At 42.9% G+C, this 16,618-nt stretch overlaps 1 protein-coding gene across 1 annotated transcript in view; it reads left to right on the top strand.

Moving 5' to 3' along the window:
* Positions 1-16,618, top strand: part of LOC145402934 (homeobox protein cut-like) — a 218,726-nt gene that overhangs the window by 715 nt on the left and 201,393 nt on the right. Inside the window, exons 2-4 of the mRNA XM_080274829.1 lie at positions 1-162; positions 914-1,043; positions 1,745-1,886. The exon at positions 1-162 is cut by the window's left edge and continues 109 nt beyond it. Coding sequence (XP_080130955.1) covers positions 1-162; positions 914-1,043; positions 1,745-1,886 — 434 coding nt within the window. The remainder of the gene's footprint in view (positions 163-913; positions 1,044-1,744; positions 1,887-16,618) is intronic.

Raw genomic sequence — 16,618 nt, 5'->3', positions numbered from 1 at the left:
CTTCCCCCACGAGAACAAGAGCCCCTTCCAGCCCAGAGACGACCGCTCGCCCTTCAAGGAGGAGATCCCGTCCCTCGCCTTCAAGTTCGAGGACAGGATCACTGGGGAGTCGCTCATTCCCAAGGGCGACCCCATGGAAGCCAGGCTGCAGGAGATACTAAGGTGGGAGCTGCAGGATGTTTATTATTATTATTATTATTATTAGTTTTATGTTGTCTTTTTTGTGGGGAGGGGGAGAGGAGTATGAGTTTGGAGTCTGGATATTAGATTGGGGTATGGCTTTGTACATCTTAGCAGCATCTCAACACTAAGAACGCATGTAGGTAACTTGAAGGACCAAGACAGGTACCCTTTTCGGTTAAGGAAATTCCCTAACACCTTTTTCCAAGTGACTTATTTTTCTTATTACACCTTTTTGTCCTTGAGTGTTGCATAAATCATTCTACTATTGCCATACTCTGCAAACATAACGTGCAGAAGGATGTTAACCAGCCATATCTAAAAATAAGTCGCCAAGGAAATGGTGTTAGGGAACTTTCTTACCCAACGAGAATACGAGCCCAAGATGTGATGTACTAATTCCCTCAAGCAGTTTTGATCGGATCTCGGCCAAACTTGGTGAATGGTTGGTCAGCATCTGTGGTGTTTGCCTGCCCTAGTTTGTTTATTTTTGGTGGGGGTTGGCTTTGAGAGCTGGGTCTGAGAGTAAGGGTGTGGATTGTTGTCTGGTGTGTGTGTGTGTGTGTGTGTGTGTGTGTGTGTGTGTGTGTGTGTGTGTGTGTGTGTGTGTGTGTGTGTGTGTTTGGGGATAGGGATAGTAGATGTTGCGGCTCATGTTTTGGTTTGGAGTCAGTGTCTTTCTCTCTCACACCCAACCCTCGACTAACCTCTCTCTCTTGTCTCCACCCCACAGGTTCAATATGGAGAAGTTTTGCCAGCAGAACCTCGACACCCTGAGCCTGGCCCGCCGCGTGAGGGAGCTGCTGTCCATCCACAACATCGGACAGAGACTCTTCGCTAAATACGTCCTTGGTCTCTCACAGGTCAGTCAGAAAAATAATGGCAGTAATATAGTCTCTTTGTTTTTATCTGACGGAACTGGTCCATTCTCACAACTTGAATATCAAATAGCAGGTGTGTGAAATTCGGCGGGCCTTAGGTATGAGGTCGGAATGAATCTCCTTGGTTACTAGTTAAATCGACCCTACTCTCTGACTACACTTTGCCAGCAGGTGAAATGAACGATGTTAGGAATCTTGGTCAGTTTAGAACAAACGTGCTATAGAAGAAAGGCTGAAGAAGTAATTGGCTTTAATAATTTAGGAGTAATGGCTGGAATTGTTTGATAATTTAACTCTGAAAAAGAAAAAAGTAGTCTATCATGTCAGTGGAATATGTTGGGAGTAGGCCTTGTGGCGAAAAATTTAATCGTCTTGGAGCGATGGGTTTCTTTTTTAGACTTAAAAAAACAATATAGATGGAGGGACGGAATGGAGAGGTATTATGAGAGTGGGGAGTGTGAGTTGGGGGAAGGGCAGCTTCATGGCAGGGGGCAGGGCGACATGGAAACGCTTTGCTTGTGGCTGCCTCTTACAGGATTAAGGCGTCTTGCTGTAGATAGATAGATAAGAAAAAATGCCTCTAGATAGCTGCAAGATGATATAAAAAGGACATCATAACAGTGAAAGGGGCTACTGTATCCATCATCCTTATAACAAAATTCTCTTCGCTCTTCGGCCACCAGGGGACCGTGTCAGAACTGCTGTCGAAACCGAAATGCTGGGACAAGTTGACGGAGAAAGGCCGAGACTCATACCGTAAGATGCACGCCTGGGCCACCGATGACAACGCCGTCTTCCTCCTCAAGTCGCTCATCCCCAAGAAAGGTGAGTACACGTCTATTTTACTCCCATATATAGATTTTGTAATGATTTTTTGTTCTTGCTGTACACGCCTATTTAGCTCATATTTATATTTTGTAATTATTTTTATATTTTTATGAATTTTTTTTAGTGGAGGTTATATTACAGGAATATTGTTTTTTTTTTTTTAGGTATTTTTCTTTCCATAAATTACTTACCTGACATTATTCTTTTTTTGTTTTTTATATTTTCATAAACTTTTCTATGGAAAATTTTCTTATATATATTTTTTTTTTATTCTTTAGTTGCCATAATTTTTAAAAGATATATTTATACATTTTTCTTAACTGTAGGATGCAGCTTTTTTGTGTGTTTTTTTAAATCATTTATGCATTTTTTTCTGCATTTCGGATTTTTAAAAAAATATAAGATGGAGCTTTCTCTCTCGCCCGTGATTTTTTATTCATATGTTTTTCCAAGGTTTTTTGTATTTAGATTATTTTTACTATAGGTAGTACCGTGTAGTCAGAGGTGTTAGTCATGTAATTTAAGTATTAGTACTGATTTCTCCAGTTTAGGATGTGGTTCTTTATATTTTTGATGATGCCAAGAAGTTAGTAATTTTCATATAACCAAAGCGAATATTTCATTTAGTTTCTTTGACACTATGATATATTTTCATTGTAGTCTGAGTTGTAGGATTATGTAAGGATTTGTTAGCTGTATTGTTTAAGGTGCCATTTTTTGCCATTTTTTTTCATAGCCAGTGTAACCGCTTGATATACACTTCTCACATTATTTGCCGTAGGATCCATCTTATTAGGTTTTGCTGTTATGATGCAATATGTGTTCGCAGAATATTAACAGCTTTAAGTTTCCTTGTACACTGAACGAAACAATGACAAACTTCGTGATCTCATCCAGGACAAGCACTGAGTCAGGATTTGGTTCTTGCTATATTTCGCCAGTTTTAATAATTTTTTTAGACGGTACTGGGGAGATTGCATGGCCGCTTACTGTGCAACCAAGAAAATACATACCGATGCTCCGAACTACGACGAAGCTGAACCGAACCGATTTATGTTTTTGTGTCAGTGTCTAGTAATTCTGAGTAGCTAAAAAAAAAAAAAAAAAAAAATGAGGTCTTCGTTTTGACCGGTTATTCCGAATCACTAAAATTAAGGTTTGTGCCAAATTGTGATACTGCAATGGGTAATCTAGTGGAATATAATATACGGTGCTGAAAGACCACGTACAGTTGCGGACATAAATACTGATCCACCTCATTACTATAGACAAAGAGACAGTGAGCAATGACTTCAGAATTTAGAGATGCGATTTTGCAGTCCAACATAATATCCAGAATATTACCAAAGAGACTTATAATTGTTCGGCTCCCTCCCCCCTCAGAATGCAAGTATTATTGACTGCAACTGTACAATAAAGCCTCTCTAATTTTCTTCGTCCTGGGAATCAAAATGTAAGCACTGGGGGAGCCTTAGTACATTAGTACGTCGACGTTACTTTAAGCCTTCTTTGACAGTGTTACGTTACTTTTGCTTTCTTCGAGTGACAGGATTACTTTTTCGCCTTTAAGTCACACGTGGTTAAGCCTACCGAGGACTATGACTCAGATTTGCGTTGTTTTTTGCAGTTTAGGGAAGTTTTACATCAGAGAGGAGTAGTAATATATTATATTTGTTCTGAAACGTTGGGGAAAAACGATAGAATTGATGAATAGATTTTAATGGAGGCTTTTGAGGTGTCTGAAAAGGGAAAGCATTAGTGGGGAATGAGCAAGAGAGAGAGAGTCAGACAGAGTTGTCGATTTTCCACTGCTTGTTAAGACTGAAAATTTTATGTTCATCAAATACGGCTACACCTGGATCGTTGAAAATCTGTCTCACACACACACACACACACACACACACACACACACACACACACACACACACACACACACACACAAAGGCCAAAAGATTCACGACATCAAAAAGTGTGTATGTGGGGTGCAGGGGCGGCAGGCAGGGGTATTTCCGTGTCATCGCTTCTCGTCCATTCCTCTAATTCAAACCTTGTCCAGATGACCGAAATTAGAGAGAAGAAGGAAAAATATGCGGCCATTAACATACCTCGACCTCAGTGTGCAGCCATATTGCGTTCCCGATGTGTGTGTATGTGTGTGAGAGAGAGGGTTTTTTTTCTCCCTTTTTTTTCTGCCAGTCTAGTTATGCGTCGCTTGCTCACGGAACGCATATTACAGGGTTTTATGCTTGTGTTGTGCGTTAAAGCATGTCGGGGTAGATACTGTTTGCCTCCCTGGTGCTTGTGTAGCGTCCTGGAAGAGAGAGGGGTGCCGAGGGAAAGGGGGGGGGGATCTAGGTGAGGGAGGGAGGGAGAGAGAGAGGGAGGTCAAGTTGGGGGGTGAGGCGTTCGGAGGTGATTGATGTAGTGGGAGGGGCTTGAGAGTTAGGTTAGGTTAGCAGAAGGTGGTGATTGAAGAACATATACACTACCAAGGTATTCTCATCGCCCTCTAACTCATCCTACCCTAATCTAGTCTAACTGTGGCTATATTCTGAGGTGGATAATTTACTAGGAGGGTCACGGGAGATAGCCCAGGTTAGGTAAACAAAAGACGGTGAAACACATACACTGCTAAGTTACTCCCATCTTCATCTTACTTATCCTAACCTAATCTAGCCTAAATGTGGCTAAAATGAGGTGGGTGATGAAGTGGGAGGGTCACAGAAGATAGGTTAGACGGTGATTGAGCTGGCACTTCAGTAACTTATATACACCGCTAGATTATCCCTATCTTCACATTCCATATTCCATACTTAAGCTAGCGTTAATACTGCCAGATCTGCAGTGAATGACATTTTGAGAAGGTCACGTAAGATTAGTCAGGTAAGTAGAATACAGTGACGGAAGAGCATACTATACGCTACTAAGTTACTCCCATCATAATCTAACTTGTCCTAACCTAATGTAACTGTTGGCTAAATTTAGATGCAGGTGATTTGTTTGGAGATGGTGGTTGAAGAAATTGGTGAGTGGGAACTGGGGGGACTTGAAGGATACACGCCACTGTTAAACTAATCCTAACTAACCCAGCCTGACCTAAATATGGTTAAAATTTAGGATTGATGATATGATGGGAGGTGGTGGTTGAGGCTGAAGGTGTGGATGACTGGAAGGTGAGGGGATTTGAGGAACACAGACAATACTAGTCTATTCCTGTCTTAATCTGACCTCCTGACTTAATCTAACTTAACTGTGATTAAATTCTTAGGTGGGTAATATAGTTAGGGAACCAGGAAAGTTTGGTTATGTACGCAGAAATTAGTGACCGAAAAACAAGCACTGAACTATGCAAAAATCCCATCATAATCTGACTTATCCTAACATAGTCTTTCTTAAGTATGGGTAAATTTTGAGGTGGGTGATTTAGTGGTGGAGTCACGGAAGTTGGGTTCGGTAAACAGGAGGTGATTGAGGGCGGTTGGTGGTGGTTGATTAGGGAGGAGGAGGGGGGATGTAATTTGACGAACAGATACAGCACTAAATTATCCCGGTCCTCACCCTTCCATTGCGATATTCTTACGTGGCAATTTCATCTCCCCCCCAGCCAGACAGTTAGACTTGGCAGGAAGAAGCCTTTTACATTGATAGCGGGTTAAAAATCAGTCTTTATTAACTTTCCATAACATTAGTAAAACCTTAATATTTCATTCTGATAACGTTGACAACTTGATTGATTTTATTTAGTACAGTAAACCGCTACGCAGTCCAAGGATTTAACACGGCTTAAATTAATCTATTACAGCCGAGCTTAAATATCATTATGGGTTAATTAGCGGTAGGGTTAAGGAGTTGAGCTTAGTACAGTCGCGAACACAAGTCCTTATACTCACCTGAGGCTCCGAATCCGTGAAACGAACCACTGAACCCTTCATGGCCACCAGTAAGCATGTGATCAGTAGAGTTAGCTACACTTATAAGGGTGCTGAGAATTTTTTTTTTTTATACGGCTGTACACTTGTGGTCCGTGTGAAGTAGAACAGGTGAAATATTAGGCGAAATTGTATCTCTGACTCTACAGAAGGATGCGTCATGGGTGGTGGTGAGGAGGAATGAGACCTGCAGAACATACCACTAAATCCTTCTTAACTTAATCTAATCTGTACTAATCTAATCTGGCTGATCTGAGGCTAAATTCTGGGGTTAGTTACTAAGTGGACAGAACATGAAAGTCGAAATAAGGTCGGTAAGTAGTTGGCAATGTGCTTGTGTTAGGGTGGAGGAAGGGAGGGAGGGAGAGGGACGCTGTGGAGAATACAACTAAAAAAAAAGTTAAAAGTCAATCCCTTACTCTTTGCAACCATAATCCAGATCACCTCAGCTGAAGGACACCACCCTACTTCATTGCCAGCGTTTACAAGAAATAAAAACCCTCGAGATAGTTTTTAAGATCGAACTGAATCTTACTTGAAGAAGACGACAAAAAATGCAAATACAGTGCAACAAACAGAGTGCAAAAATTAAAAAGAATGTGATATAAAGTACAAGAAAAAATGAAGCAAGATTACAAAAGAAAGTTAAAAAATTAGACAGCAGCCCACTTAAAAAAAGGCACAAATATAAACACAAATAAACAGATCCTCTCCACCAAGCCTTGTACCTCAACCAACCAACCAGCCAGCCTTTCTCCCCCATTCTCACTCTCTCGATCAATCCCCAGACCGCGAATGAGGATAATGGGGGTAATTTACATGGTGCTGGGGGTAATATGTAAGCAGGACATGTGAGGTGTGTGGGGGCCAGAGTCATATGTTGCGCCAAGCATTATGTAAAAATTGGGGAGGGGGTGATGGAGGAGAGAGCTAAGGGGGGTTTGGGGTGAGAGACGGGGGGAAGAGAAGGTATGGGGCGAGAGAGGGGTATGAATCTGAGTGGCAGTGTGAGGAGGGGGGAGTAGGAGGACAAGAGAGGGGGCTGTTGACTGGGGAGGGGGTCGGGACAGGGGGTATGGGTGAGAGGGGAAACGAACTGGGGAAGAGGTTTGGAGAGGGAGTGTGGAGACGAAAGGGGGGCATTAGGTAGTGAGAGAGAGTCAAATGAGGGGGGAGGGGGGATATGAGGAAGGGAGGCAATGAACTGGGGAAAGGGATTGGGTTGAAGGGAGGGTAGGGTTGAGAGAGGGAGGAATGAACTAGGTAGAAGGGTATGGAGTGAGAAGGGGTAAAACAGGGAAAGGGGGGGATGGAGGGACAAGAGAGTTAGGGGGGTGGGGGCGAGAGATGAGGGGGGTATGAATATTCAAAGTGGGCCATTGCGCTGTTCTTGTTACATGCCTACTGAGGAGTGCGAGGCTAAATCATGGCGAGTTACTTTACTTTTTCCTGCCTTTTTTGCCGACTGAGGACTGTGAAAATAAATCTTACTGAGTTGCATTATTTTTCTGCCTTTTTGCCTGCTGAGGACTGGAGGAGTAATTCACGGCTAGGTATTTATATTTTCATGTATTTTGTTTGCCTTTTTTGTTACTGATCGGTTAAAATATATGTACTAGGGATTTAGAGGGTTATTCATAAATATTCTGTCTTTTGTCCTTTTTTTTTGCGAATTGAAAACCAAAAGGTTTGATTATGTATTAATTTTATTCGAGTATATACATTCTCTCTCTCTCTCTCTCTCTCTCTCTCTCTCTCTCTCTCTCTCTCTCTCTCTCTCTCTCTCTCTCTCTCTCTCTCTCTCTCTCCCACCTTGATTTCCGTTTCTTCTGCTCTACCTTTTCTTCCCTCCTTGCCTTAAACCCTACCTTCCTTTCATTCCTTCTATCTTCTACCATGTCCTTCCTTCCTCCTCCATCCCATTCTCTCCTTTCCTCCTTTACTCCCTTCTTTTGATCCTGTACACCTTCCTCCAAGTCTCTCCTTCCCGTCTTTTCTTTAAGGCCTGTCCTTCCTTCCACTCTGTCCTTCTCCAAACAATCCTTCCCTATTTACTCCAACCATCTTCCCTTCCAATCCCCTCTTTCTATCATATCCTCTCCTCCCTCCTTTTCTTCGCCCGTCCAACTTTGCCCTTCCCATAGTCGTAACTTCTTCCCCTTCCCTTCAACTCCGTCCTTTCCTCCCTTCGCTTCATGCAACATTCTCAATCCCTTCATCCTCTCCCTTCAACCCTTCCTTTTCCTTCAGTCTTCTCCATTCCACTATCCTCTCCCTCCATCCCCCTGTCCGTCCCTCCTCCCCTCCATCCCCTCCCTCCATCCTTCTCTCCCCCCCTTTCTCCCTCCCTTCCCCCTCCCAGCTCACAACTGAGGGCAAACGTGGAGACAGAGATGGATTGCAGTGGAGGTCACACGAATGTTCAACGCATTAGTGAGGTCGGGGAGAGGGTCGTCCTCTCATGACGCACCCACTCTTTTTGCTACCCCACTCTTCTCTCTCTCCCACTCCTCTTCGTCTCCTTTTCGTTTCACCCTTCTCTTGTTTCCCCATCTGGCTTTATTACTCCATTCCCCTCTCTCTCTCATCTTTTTCTTCCATTCTGCCGTTTCTCTTTTTTTTTTTTTTTTCCCCTATGATCACACATCTCTTTCTGTCTCTCTTAATGCCCCAGTCTTCCTTCTATCCCCCGCCCTTTCTTTCGCCCCTCCTTTACTTTCTGTCTCTTTTTTTTCCCCAGTATTTCTGTTTTCTTATTGCCCAGCTCTTTGCTTCCTTCCCCTCTTCTTTATCTCCAATTTTTCTTTTCTTCTCTTGTTTCTCTTCTTTTTCTCACTTGCTTCTGCCCTACTTTTTATTTCTCTCTCTCTCTTTATTTTACTCTTCAAGTTCTGCCCTTTTTCTTCTGTTCCCTTTACCCTGCTCTTCTTTTGCCTCTTTTGACTACGGTTTATTTTCCTAATCTCTTGGGGTTATTTTCCTAATTTTGGGGGGTTACTTTCCTAATATTTTTGTTTCTTTTCCTTTTCTTGTCGTTCGTCTCATAGTATCCCATTATTATTACCTCTTTTTTTTTCCTTTTTTTTTTTTTTTTACAATCCCAATCTTTCCTCTCTCTTATTTTACCTCCTCTGTGTACTCTTTTCGCATAATCTTGTCACCTTTTCCTGCCACTTTTATCTCTTCTTACACTTCCTTTTTCAAGTCTCTCTACTTTTTATTTCACTCTCCTCCCGTGTTACTATTTTGGTACCACTCATCCAGGCCATTCTTGTCACTTTCCACTCTTTCTTTCTGTTTCACTCTCATGACTCACTGTTTTCTTGTCTCATTCTTTCCTACTCTCGTTATCCCACCCATACACCACACTGTTGTCGCCTCTCACTCTTGTAAGTTTCCTCATTGTTTTCTCTGTACCATTATAATTTTTCTTCCACTATCGTCACCTATTTGATATGCCCTTATTCTTAGTCATTCTCTTATCCCACACCCCTTTTTCAGTTTTTCTTTTATGCCCTTTTTTCCCAAGCCTCTTCTAGTATGCGTTCTAATTTTTTCAGGCATACCTCTTTTCATATAACATATTCCTCTTCTAGTATGCTCCTTCTGATCTTCAACAAGTATGCTCTGCCTTCATTATTTCAGTATCCCTCCTAACGCCCTCCAGATATGCCTCTTGTAATCCTTTTCTGGTCTGCCCCCTTCTCTTTTGATATGCCCCTTCTCCTAAACTTAGAATGGTATACCGCTTCTAATCACCGTCAAGTATGCTTTCTACTAACCCTTTCCTGGTATACCCTTTCCACTCCTTCTCTGGTAACCTCATTCTCCCTAATCCTCTCTGGTATGCCTTTCTTCCTGGTACACTCACTCTAATCCTAATCCGGTATGCCCCTCTCTTATGGTGCTCTCCGTTTCTCAAATCATACTAATCCTTTTTCTTCAGTCCCTCTTCCACACATCCCTTTTCCCCAGTCCATTTTCCCCCAGTTCGTCGTTTTCAATTTCTTGTTCTCCATTTCCAGTGCCCTTTTCCTCCCCTTTCCGGATCTTTTTCTTCTCCTCACCTCTCAGCCTCTTTCCCTAACTCCCTTTCCTTTTCTCCCTTTCCCCACCCCCAATTTCCCTGTCTCCTTTTCCTGCCTCTCTTTTTCCTTGTCCTCCCTTTTTCCTGGTCCTCCCTTTTCCCTTGCCCCCCACTTTCCCCCTCTTGGCCGACTCCCTTTCCTAGCCCACTCATCCAACCCCTTTCTCTATCCCTCTCTTGTTGGTCTGCCGTTTTCCCTTGCCCATTATTTCCAGTCCATTTTTTTGTACCCTTTTTTTCCCACTTCCCTATTCCCACTCCCCTTCTCAAGCCTCCCTCTCCTCAGCCCCCTCTTAGACCCCCTCTCCCCACCCCCCCTCAGACCCCTCTCCCCTGCCCCTCCATCCACGCCAGGCCAAGTAGCGTGGGCGCTGATAAACAGGAATCCAAAACGACGACGTAGACAGAGGAGGAAAAAAAAAAAGGACGCATGAGGCAGTAACGCTCAGAATAAATACAGAGTTATGTCCAGTAATGAATAGGGGAGTAGGCGAGTCAGGTAGGGCCCCCTTCATGATTACACGGCGAGCAGGGGGCCCTCCTCTTCACCCATAAATCCTGGGAAAATACTAACGACTAATTCTCCCTCTTGCATATAGGCCATTGACGCCGGCGGGGAGGGTGTAATTTTGCCTCAGTCCCCCCCCGGGCCATCATGCCTCGTTTTCTTTCCGACCTGATAGGGAAGAGGAGCAGCTTGGGTTATATTTATCATGCAGCTTAACCAAAACACTTAGGCTCCTATGACTCACTATCAGCTGAATAAAAACGTCTGGCGCTACGTGGAATAAAATTGCTTTTCTTTCCGACCTGGCAGGAAAGAGGAGAGGCTTGACCCTATGATTCCGGCTTCTGTGTTAGTGAAGACAGATAAATAAATAAATAAATAAATAAATAAGTAAATAATCTCATACACACCTTAAGCTCAAGAACGTTTGTAAATTCGGGTCAAGGTGATTTTGACTCCTTTAGCTGTCGGCTTGCTGAAAAAAAAAAAAAAAAAAAGTAATTTATTGGTATTTTGTAATATTAGGCTCGTGACGTGAGGAAGGGCTGCTGGTGGTTTGGGTAATTTTTTTGTAGACATAATCGTGGTTGCAAGAGCTCATATGTTAAGAGTGAGGATGTGAGAGTGTGTAAGGGGGATGTGAGAGCGCATAAGTTAGGGGGATGTGAGAGAGCTAAGAGGATGTGAGAGAGTTAAGAGGAAGTGAGAGAGTGTAAGTTAAGAGGATGTGAGAGTGCGTAAGTTAGGAAGATATGCAAGTACGTAAGAGAGGAGCTGGGGGGGTGGGGGTCGGGTCGGCTCCTTTTTTCGCCCCTAAAAATAGCCTAAGAGCCTGATGGGGAAAGACAGGGTGATGTGGAGGAGGCGATTTGTTTACGGCCGCCCCCTTTGAGCTTAAGGCGTCTGGCTGTAGATATAGATTTTTGTGATTTATTTTTCCATACCCCGCCTTCACCCTTTCAGTCCGAGGACGTCTGTTAAACCTTACTCGTTACCTACAGACGCGTATGTTTTTGGAGAGGCCTGTCTGTACCTAACCCCTCCAGTTCGAAAAATCCCTCCAAAGCTGAATAAAATCGTCTGAAGATGGGAATATATAAAGGAAGATGTTATTGCAGTGCGTTTAATATCCTCCTGGTGGTTATTTATGTCATTAAGAGCGATGCGAAGAATACGTAAAGGAAGAGGTTATTGCAGTGCGTTTTTATGTCATTATTAGCGATGCGAGGGATATAAAAAGGAAAACGTTATTGCAGTGTGTTTTTCTCCTTAAGGTTATTTACGTTATTAAGAGCGATGTGAGGAATATGTAATGGAAGACGTTATTGAAGTGTCTTTAGTATTCTTCTGAAGGTTATTTATGCCATTAATAGCGATGCGAAGAATATGTAAAGAACGACGTTATTGCAGTGTGTTTTATATCCTCCTGAAGGTTATTTACGTTATTAATAGCGACATCTTTCGTATTATTTGCAACCTCGAGGATTATTCAGGTGAAAATTTTGAAGATGCATAGTAAGTCGCGGAGAGGAAAGCGTTAAGTCATCTCCAAAATAAACCACACTTCGGTCCCTCACTCCAGAATTGAAAAAGTATATTGTATGTAAAATTCGTGTAATATCATCTTGTAAAAAAAATATATATATATGCGTTTAGACAGTAATTTCCAGTTGCAATTTCTTCACGTCAGCAGTTTCGTAACAACATCCACTTGGCGAATGATTTATTGGTAAGTTTTTTGATGGGAGATAATGTGCCTATTCCTTCTTTTTTTCTTTTTTCTTTTCCTCCCTCCCTCCGTCTCCCTCAAGATTTGTTATTACCGGAAGCCGAAGTTGTTTGTGCCGAGCCGAATGAGCGGAAGTATGAAAATGACTACCTGGGGGGGTTCGGGGAAGGGGTGAGTCGTGGGTGTATGGATGGATGGATGGACGGATGGTTGAGTAAATGAATGAGGAAAAAGTGGCTTGGGTAAGTGGATGGATAGAGGAGAGTGGAGGGGAGACGAAGGGGGAGTTGGAAGGAAGGGTGGGGATAGAAGAAAAGGGGAAGTTGTGCGTGTATGGATAGATGGATGGATGAATGGTTGAATAAATGGATGAGGGAAAAGCGGCTCGGATACTTGGATGGATAGTGGGGGTGGAGGGGAAGAACGAGGGTTTTGGATGGGTGGATGGATGGACGGATGGATGGGTGACTGAGTAAGTGAATGAGGTAAATGCGTGGCTTCTATAGGTGGATGGATCAAGAGGGGGTGGAGGAGTGAGGAAAGAGAGAGTTATACTTGGATGATTGGATGGATAGATGAAGAATGAAATGGCTGTTATGCTGTGGGTGGATGGATGGATGGATGAATAATATAGGTACATGAATGAAAGGGAGATAAAATGAGAGAATAAAGGAAATCAGTGAGTATGAAGATGGATAGATTGTTGAGTCAGTGAGTGAAGAGGTGGGAGTGGACGGTGTAATGAAGGAATGCGAAAAGAGAAGACAAAGGGCTTACATAGGGAGTAAGATAATAGAGGAGTAGGAGGAGGAAATAAACAGGTAACTAAAGGGAGGCTGTAGGGAACAAGGTAGAGGGGAGGAGCTGTTGGGTAGAGAGCAATATAGGCAGGAAGGAACTGATGGATTAAGGTAGGGAGCAAGGTAGGGAAGAGAAAGCTAGAAAAGGAAGGAGTAATAAGAAGACAAACAGAAAGAGGACGGTAGGAGACGAGTAATGGAGGAAGGTTAGGAAAGCAAGGGGAGAGGGGAAAGAACACCTAGAGGAAAGAACAAGAAAGGAGGCAAGAAGGGAAAGAAGAGGAGCAGGTAGGAAACAAACAGGAAACAAATGTAAGCCACAGGTTAGCATGGAAAACGGCAATATCCTGACTGGGGGTACTCACTACAAATTTCGTAATCATTGGTTGTGGCCAAACTCACTCCTTCCTCTCCACTCCTCACGAATCACCATAAAAGATTGAAGTCTGTCTGGCAAAGCGTTGGATTCTCTATAAAGGGTTGGATTCTATTTATAAGCGGTTGGATTCTCTTTCTTTCTTTTTTTTGGGGGGGAGGGTTAGTTTCCAGGCATCTTCATTCACGAGACACAACCTTTTATTTTGATTTCCCTGTTTTCTTCTTTTTCTTTTTTTTTCGTTTTCGGGCCGGTCAGAATCGTGGATAAAGTCTGCTCCCCCCTTTGTCGCAGCTGATCGTTACTACAAGTTAGGGACCTGGATGTAACGTGTACTGTTGTGATTTTGTGTAACTGGGATTATGCAGAAACTGATTTTCTCTCTTACAGACCCTGATGCATTCTGTAGATATAAATTTGAGCCATCTTTCTGGGGCTTGAATAGGGTCAATTAAGCTCAATTTTTTCTTTCAGTTAGCAAATCTGTTTTTATTTTTTGTCCTTTGTATCATGTGAAGACTTTTCTTTGAGTTTTCAATTCTTTTTTACCTTTTTCATCTTTACCTTTATATTTATTTTTTCGTCCTCCCTTCCGTTTATACCTCCAGATGTATTTTCTCTCTCTCTCTCTCTCTCTCTCTCTCTCTCTCTCTCTCTCTCTCTCCTTTTTCACAGCTTTTCAAGAGTAAGAGTAAAATAAGGGATCTTCCAGCATATGAGAGGACTTTAGGCTCTATGGTCACCTTGCGTAGGGGTGAAATTAAAGTAACTGTTTTTGTTTACGTTGAGGGAAGAGGAAGTTGCCAGGAGAGGTGGGAGAAAAGGAGAGAGAGAGAGAGGAACAGGACGACGAGAAATATTCAGACTGAGAGAAAAAAAAAAAAGTAAATCAAGAGGTTAAACTGAAGAGTGAGCAGTGAAAGATAAATGAGAGAGAGAGAGAGAGAGAGAGAGAATCCGCACCACCACCAGCTAAGCATGACGACGACTAGCGAGGGAAGGGAAGGGAAGGGAAGGCAGGGGGGCCCGGAAGCTGGTCAAACAAAGCCTGCCCGCTCACCCACTCCCACTATGAAACGTAAAAAGAGTTCTCAATTTCCTGTTGTTTGGTGATTTGTGGCGCTGGGGTGATCATAACTGATTATCAGGAGGGGGAGGAGGGCTTGGAGGGAGGAAGGAGGGCCGGTTGGAGGAAAGGGGAAAGAATGTTGAGGGGCGAAAAGGGTGGAGTTGGAGGGAAAGAAGAGAGAAGAATTGGGACTCAAAGATATGGAGAAAACAGTGAAAGGTGAGAAAATGCTTTGAAGAAGAGAGAGGGGTTTGGAGGGAGAAGAGGTGGGGGGGGGGAAGTGAAGGGAAGGAAATAGAGGAGAAGAATAAGGGGTGAGAAGGGTGAGAAGGTGTTTTGAAGGAGAGGAAAGAAGGTGAGAAATTGGAGGGAAGGAAAATGTGAGAGGGATAATGAGGTGTGAGAGGGATAATGAGGAGATTCAGAAGGGGTGGGAAAGGAATGTGAAGGAGAGGAGAGAAGGAGGGACCAAAGGGAAGGCATTTAAAGGAACGAAGGAGAGAAGGATAAGTAATAACGATGGAGAAGGAAAGAGACCCAGAGGCAAGACGGACAAAAGCAACGAATAGAGAGAAATTAATCTACAAGAGGGAAGAGTGATTTGGATGATTTGATGTAGGAGTATGGTGTTTGTAGGAGAGAGAGAGAGAGAGAGAGAGAGAGATTGTAGTTACGAATAGGAAGGAGAGGTGTTGTATGTGTTGAGACAAAGGATAGAAACTTTAGAATTAATATATTTTTAGCCACGACTTGATGCAGATAAAGGTAATCTCTGCCCTCTGAAATACTGATTTCTCCAAATCGTTTACGTATCTTCCGTTATCTCTTATCGGCGTCAGACGATTTTATTCATCATTGGAGAGACCCCTGGGAGACCGAAAGTGCCAGTCAGCGTGACGAAGCACTGCCAACAGAACAGGGCTGACAATAAGGATGTGGACAGAAAGGGGGAGGGGAGGGGGAAGGGGAAGGGGAAAGGGGAGGGGGAAGGAGAAGGGGAGGGGGAAGGGGAAGAATGTTGGATAGGTATTTGTCCGGGTCTGGTAGAATGGACACAACCGGATGGACGAATGACAGATTGTGCCACAGGATGAAGGGGAACCAATTAAAGACAGGACAAACAGTGAATAATACAATCGTCAATGAATAGGGATGAGGGGAGAATATTTCGTGAACAAACATACATCAGACAGAAGGTAGGAAGCAATTTTGTCGCACAATTTTCGTTAGATTGTCGCTGAAATCACGTGAAATTTGATCCGCCAGCAATTTCTAAATATGTGATGCCACTTCGTTTGCCCAGAATTAATCCTCATCAAACCAACAATGCCTTGTGATGTGTAAGAACGTTCTTCATAACTCATATTTATCTCTTACAGTAAAATTTTTTTCTCAAAATATTCGTTACTTTGCCGAGTGACTCCGTTCTCAGGCTACTCGAAATAAACAGATCTTGAATTTGACTCTCTCTTATCTTGTTTTTTTTTTTTTTTTTTTTTTTTTTTTAATGGAGGGAACAATCTTACGGGCTTCTGGCCTTTTGTTCCTTCATCCCTTAAAAAAAAAAAAAAAATCGTAGGTAACAGTACACGTATAGATTAGATCAAGAAATATTACACCGTACTCCCACGTGCAGATTATGGAAGAAATGATCAGTTGTCTTGAAAAGAATGGTTATACACGTACGATAATATAATTCTTCTAATATTATTCCTAGTATCGATAACAAGAACCATCCGACCATACTCTTGCCTCCCTTCCTTCAATCCTTCCTTCCTTCCTTCCTTCCTTCCGTCCGTCCGTCCTTCCTTCCGTCCTTCCTTCCTTCCATCCTTCCTTCCTTCCTTCCTATATCCACATTAAGGAAGAAGTAATTGTCTGTCTACAAAATACACTAATACATACATACGGCTTGGATTATTCGTATACATAGGCAAGATTAGAGAGGTAAATCAGTAATCATATCCACTCTACCTTACTCCAGTATGCAAATTAAGGAAAGGATAATTAGGTGGCTTCTAAATAACCTTTGATTAATCCCCAGGTAATTGCGGAAGTGCAGGAAATCCCAGTCAGGCCTGTAATGAAGCCAGACGGAAGCTTGAGTGGGTAGAGTGACGGTATAGTGACGCTAGGAGAGAGAGAGAGAGAGATGGTGATGATGATGATGATTGTCTCTGAATGGAGAGTTAGAAGAGTGGTGGCTGTGGTGGTTGGTTGGAGAGAGAGAG

This window comes from Coenobita brevimanus, chromosome 59 (genome assembly GCF_032717465.1).
Source record: "Coenobita brevimanus isolate Jiangsu-jjx chromosome 59, ASM3271746v2, whole genome shotgun sequence".
Taxonomy (NCBI): domain Eukaryota; kingdom Metazoa; phylum Arthropoda; class Malacostraca; order Decapoda; family Coenobitidae; genus Coenobita; species Coenobita brevimanus.
Note: the sequence above shows the minus strand (reverse complement) of the source record. Positions and strands in the feature narration are given on the sequence as shown.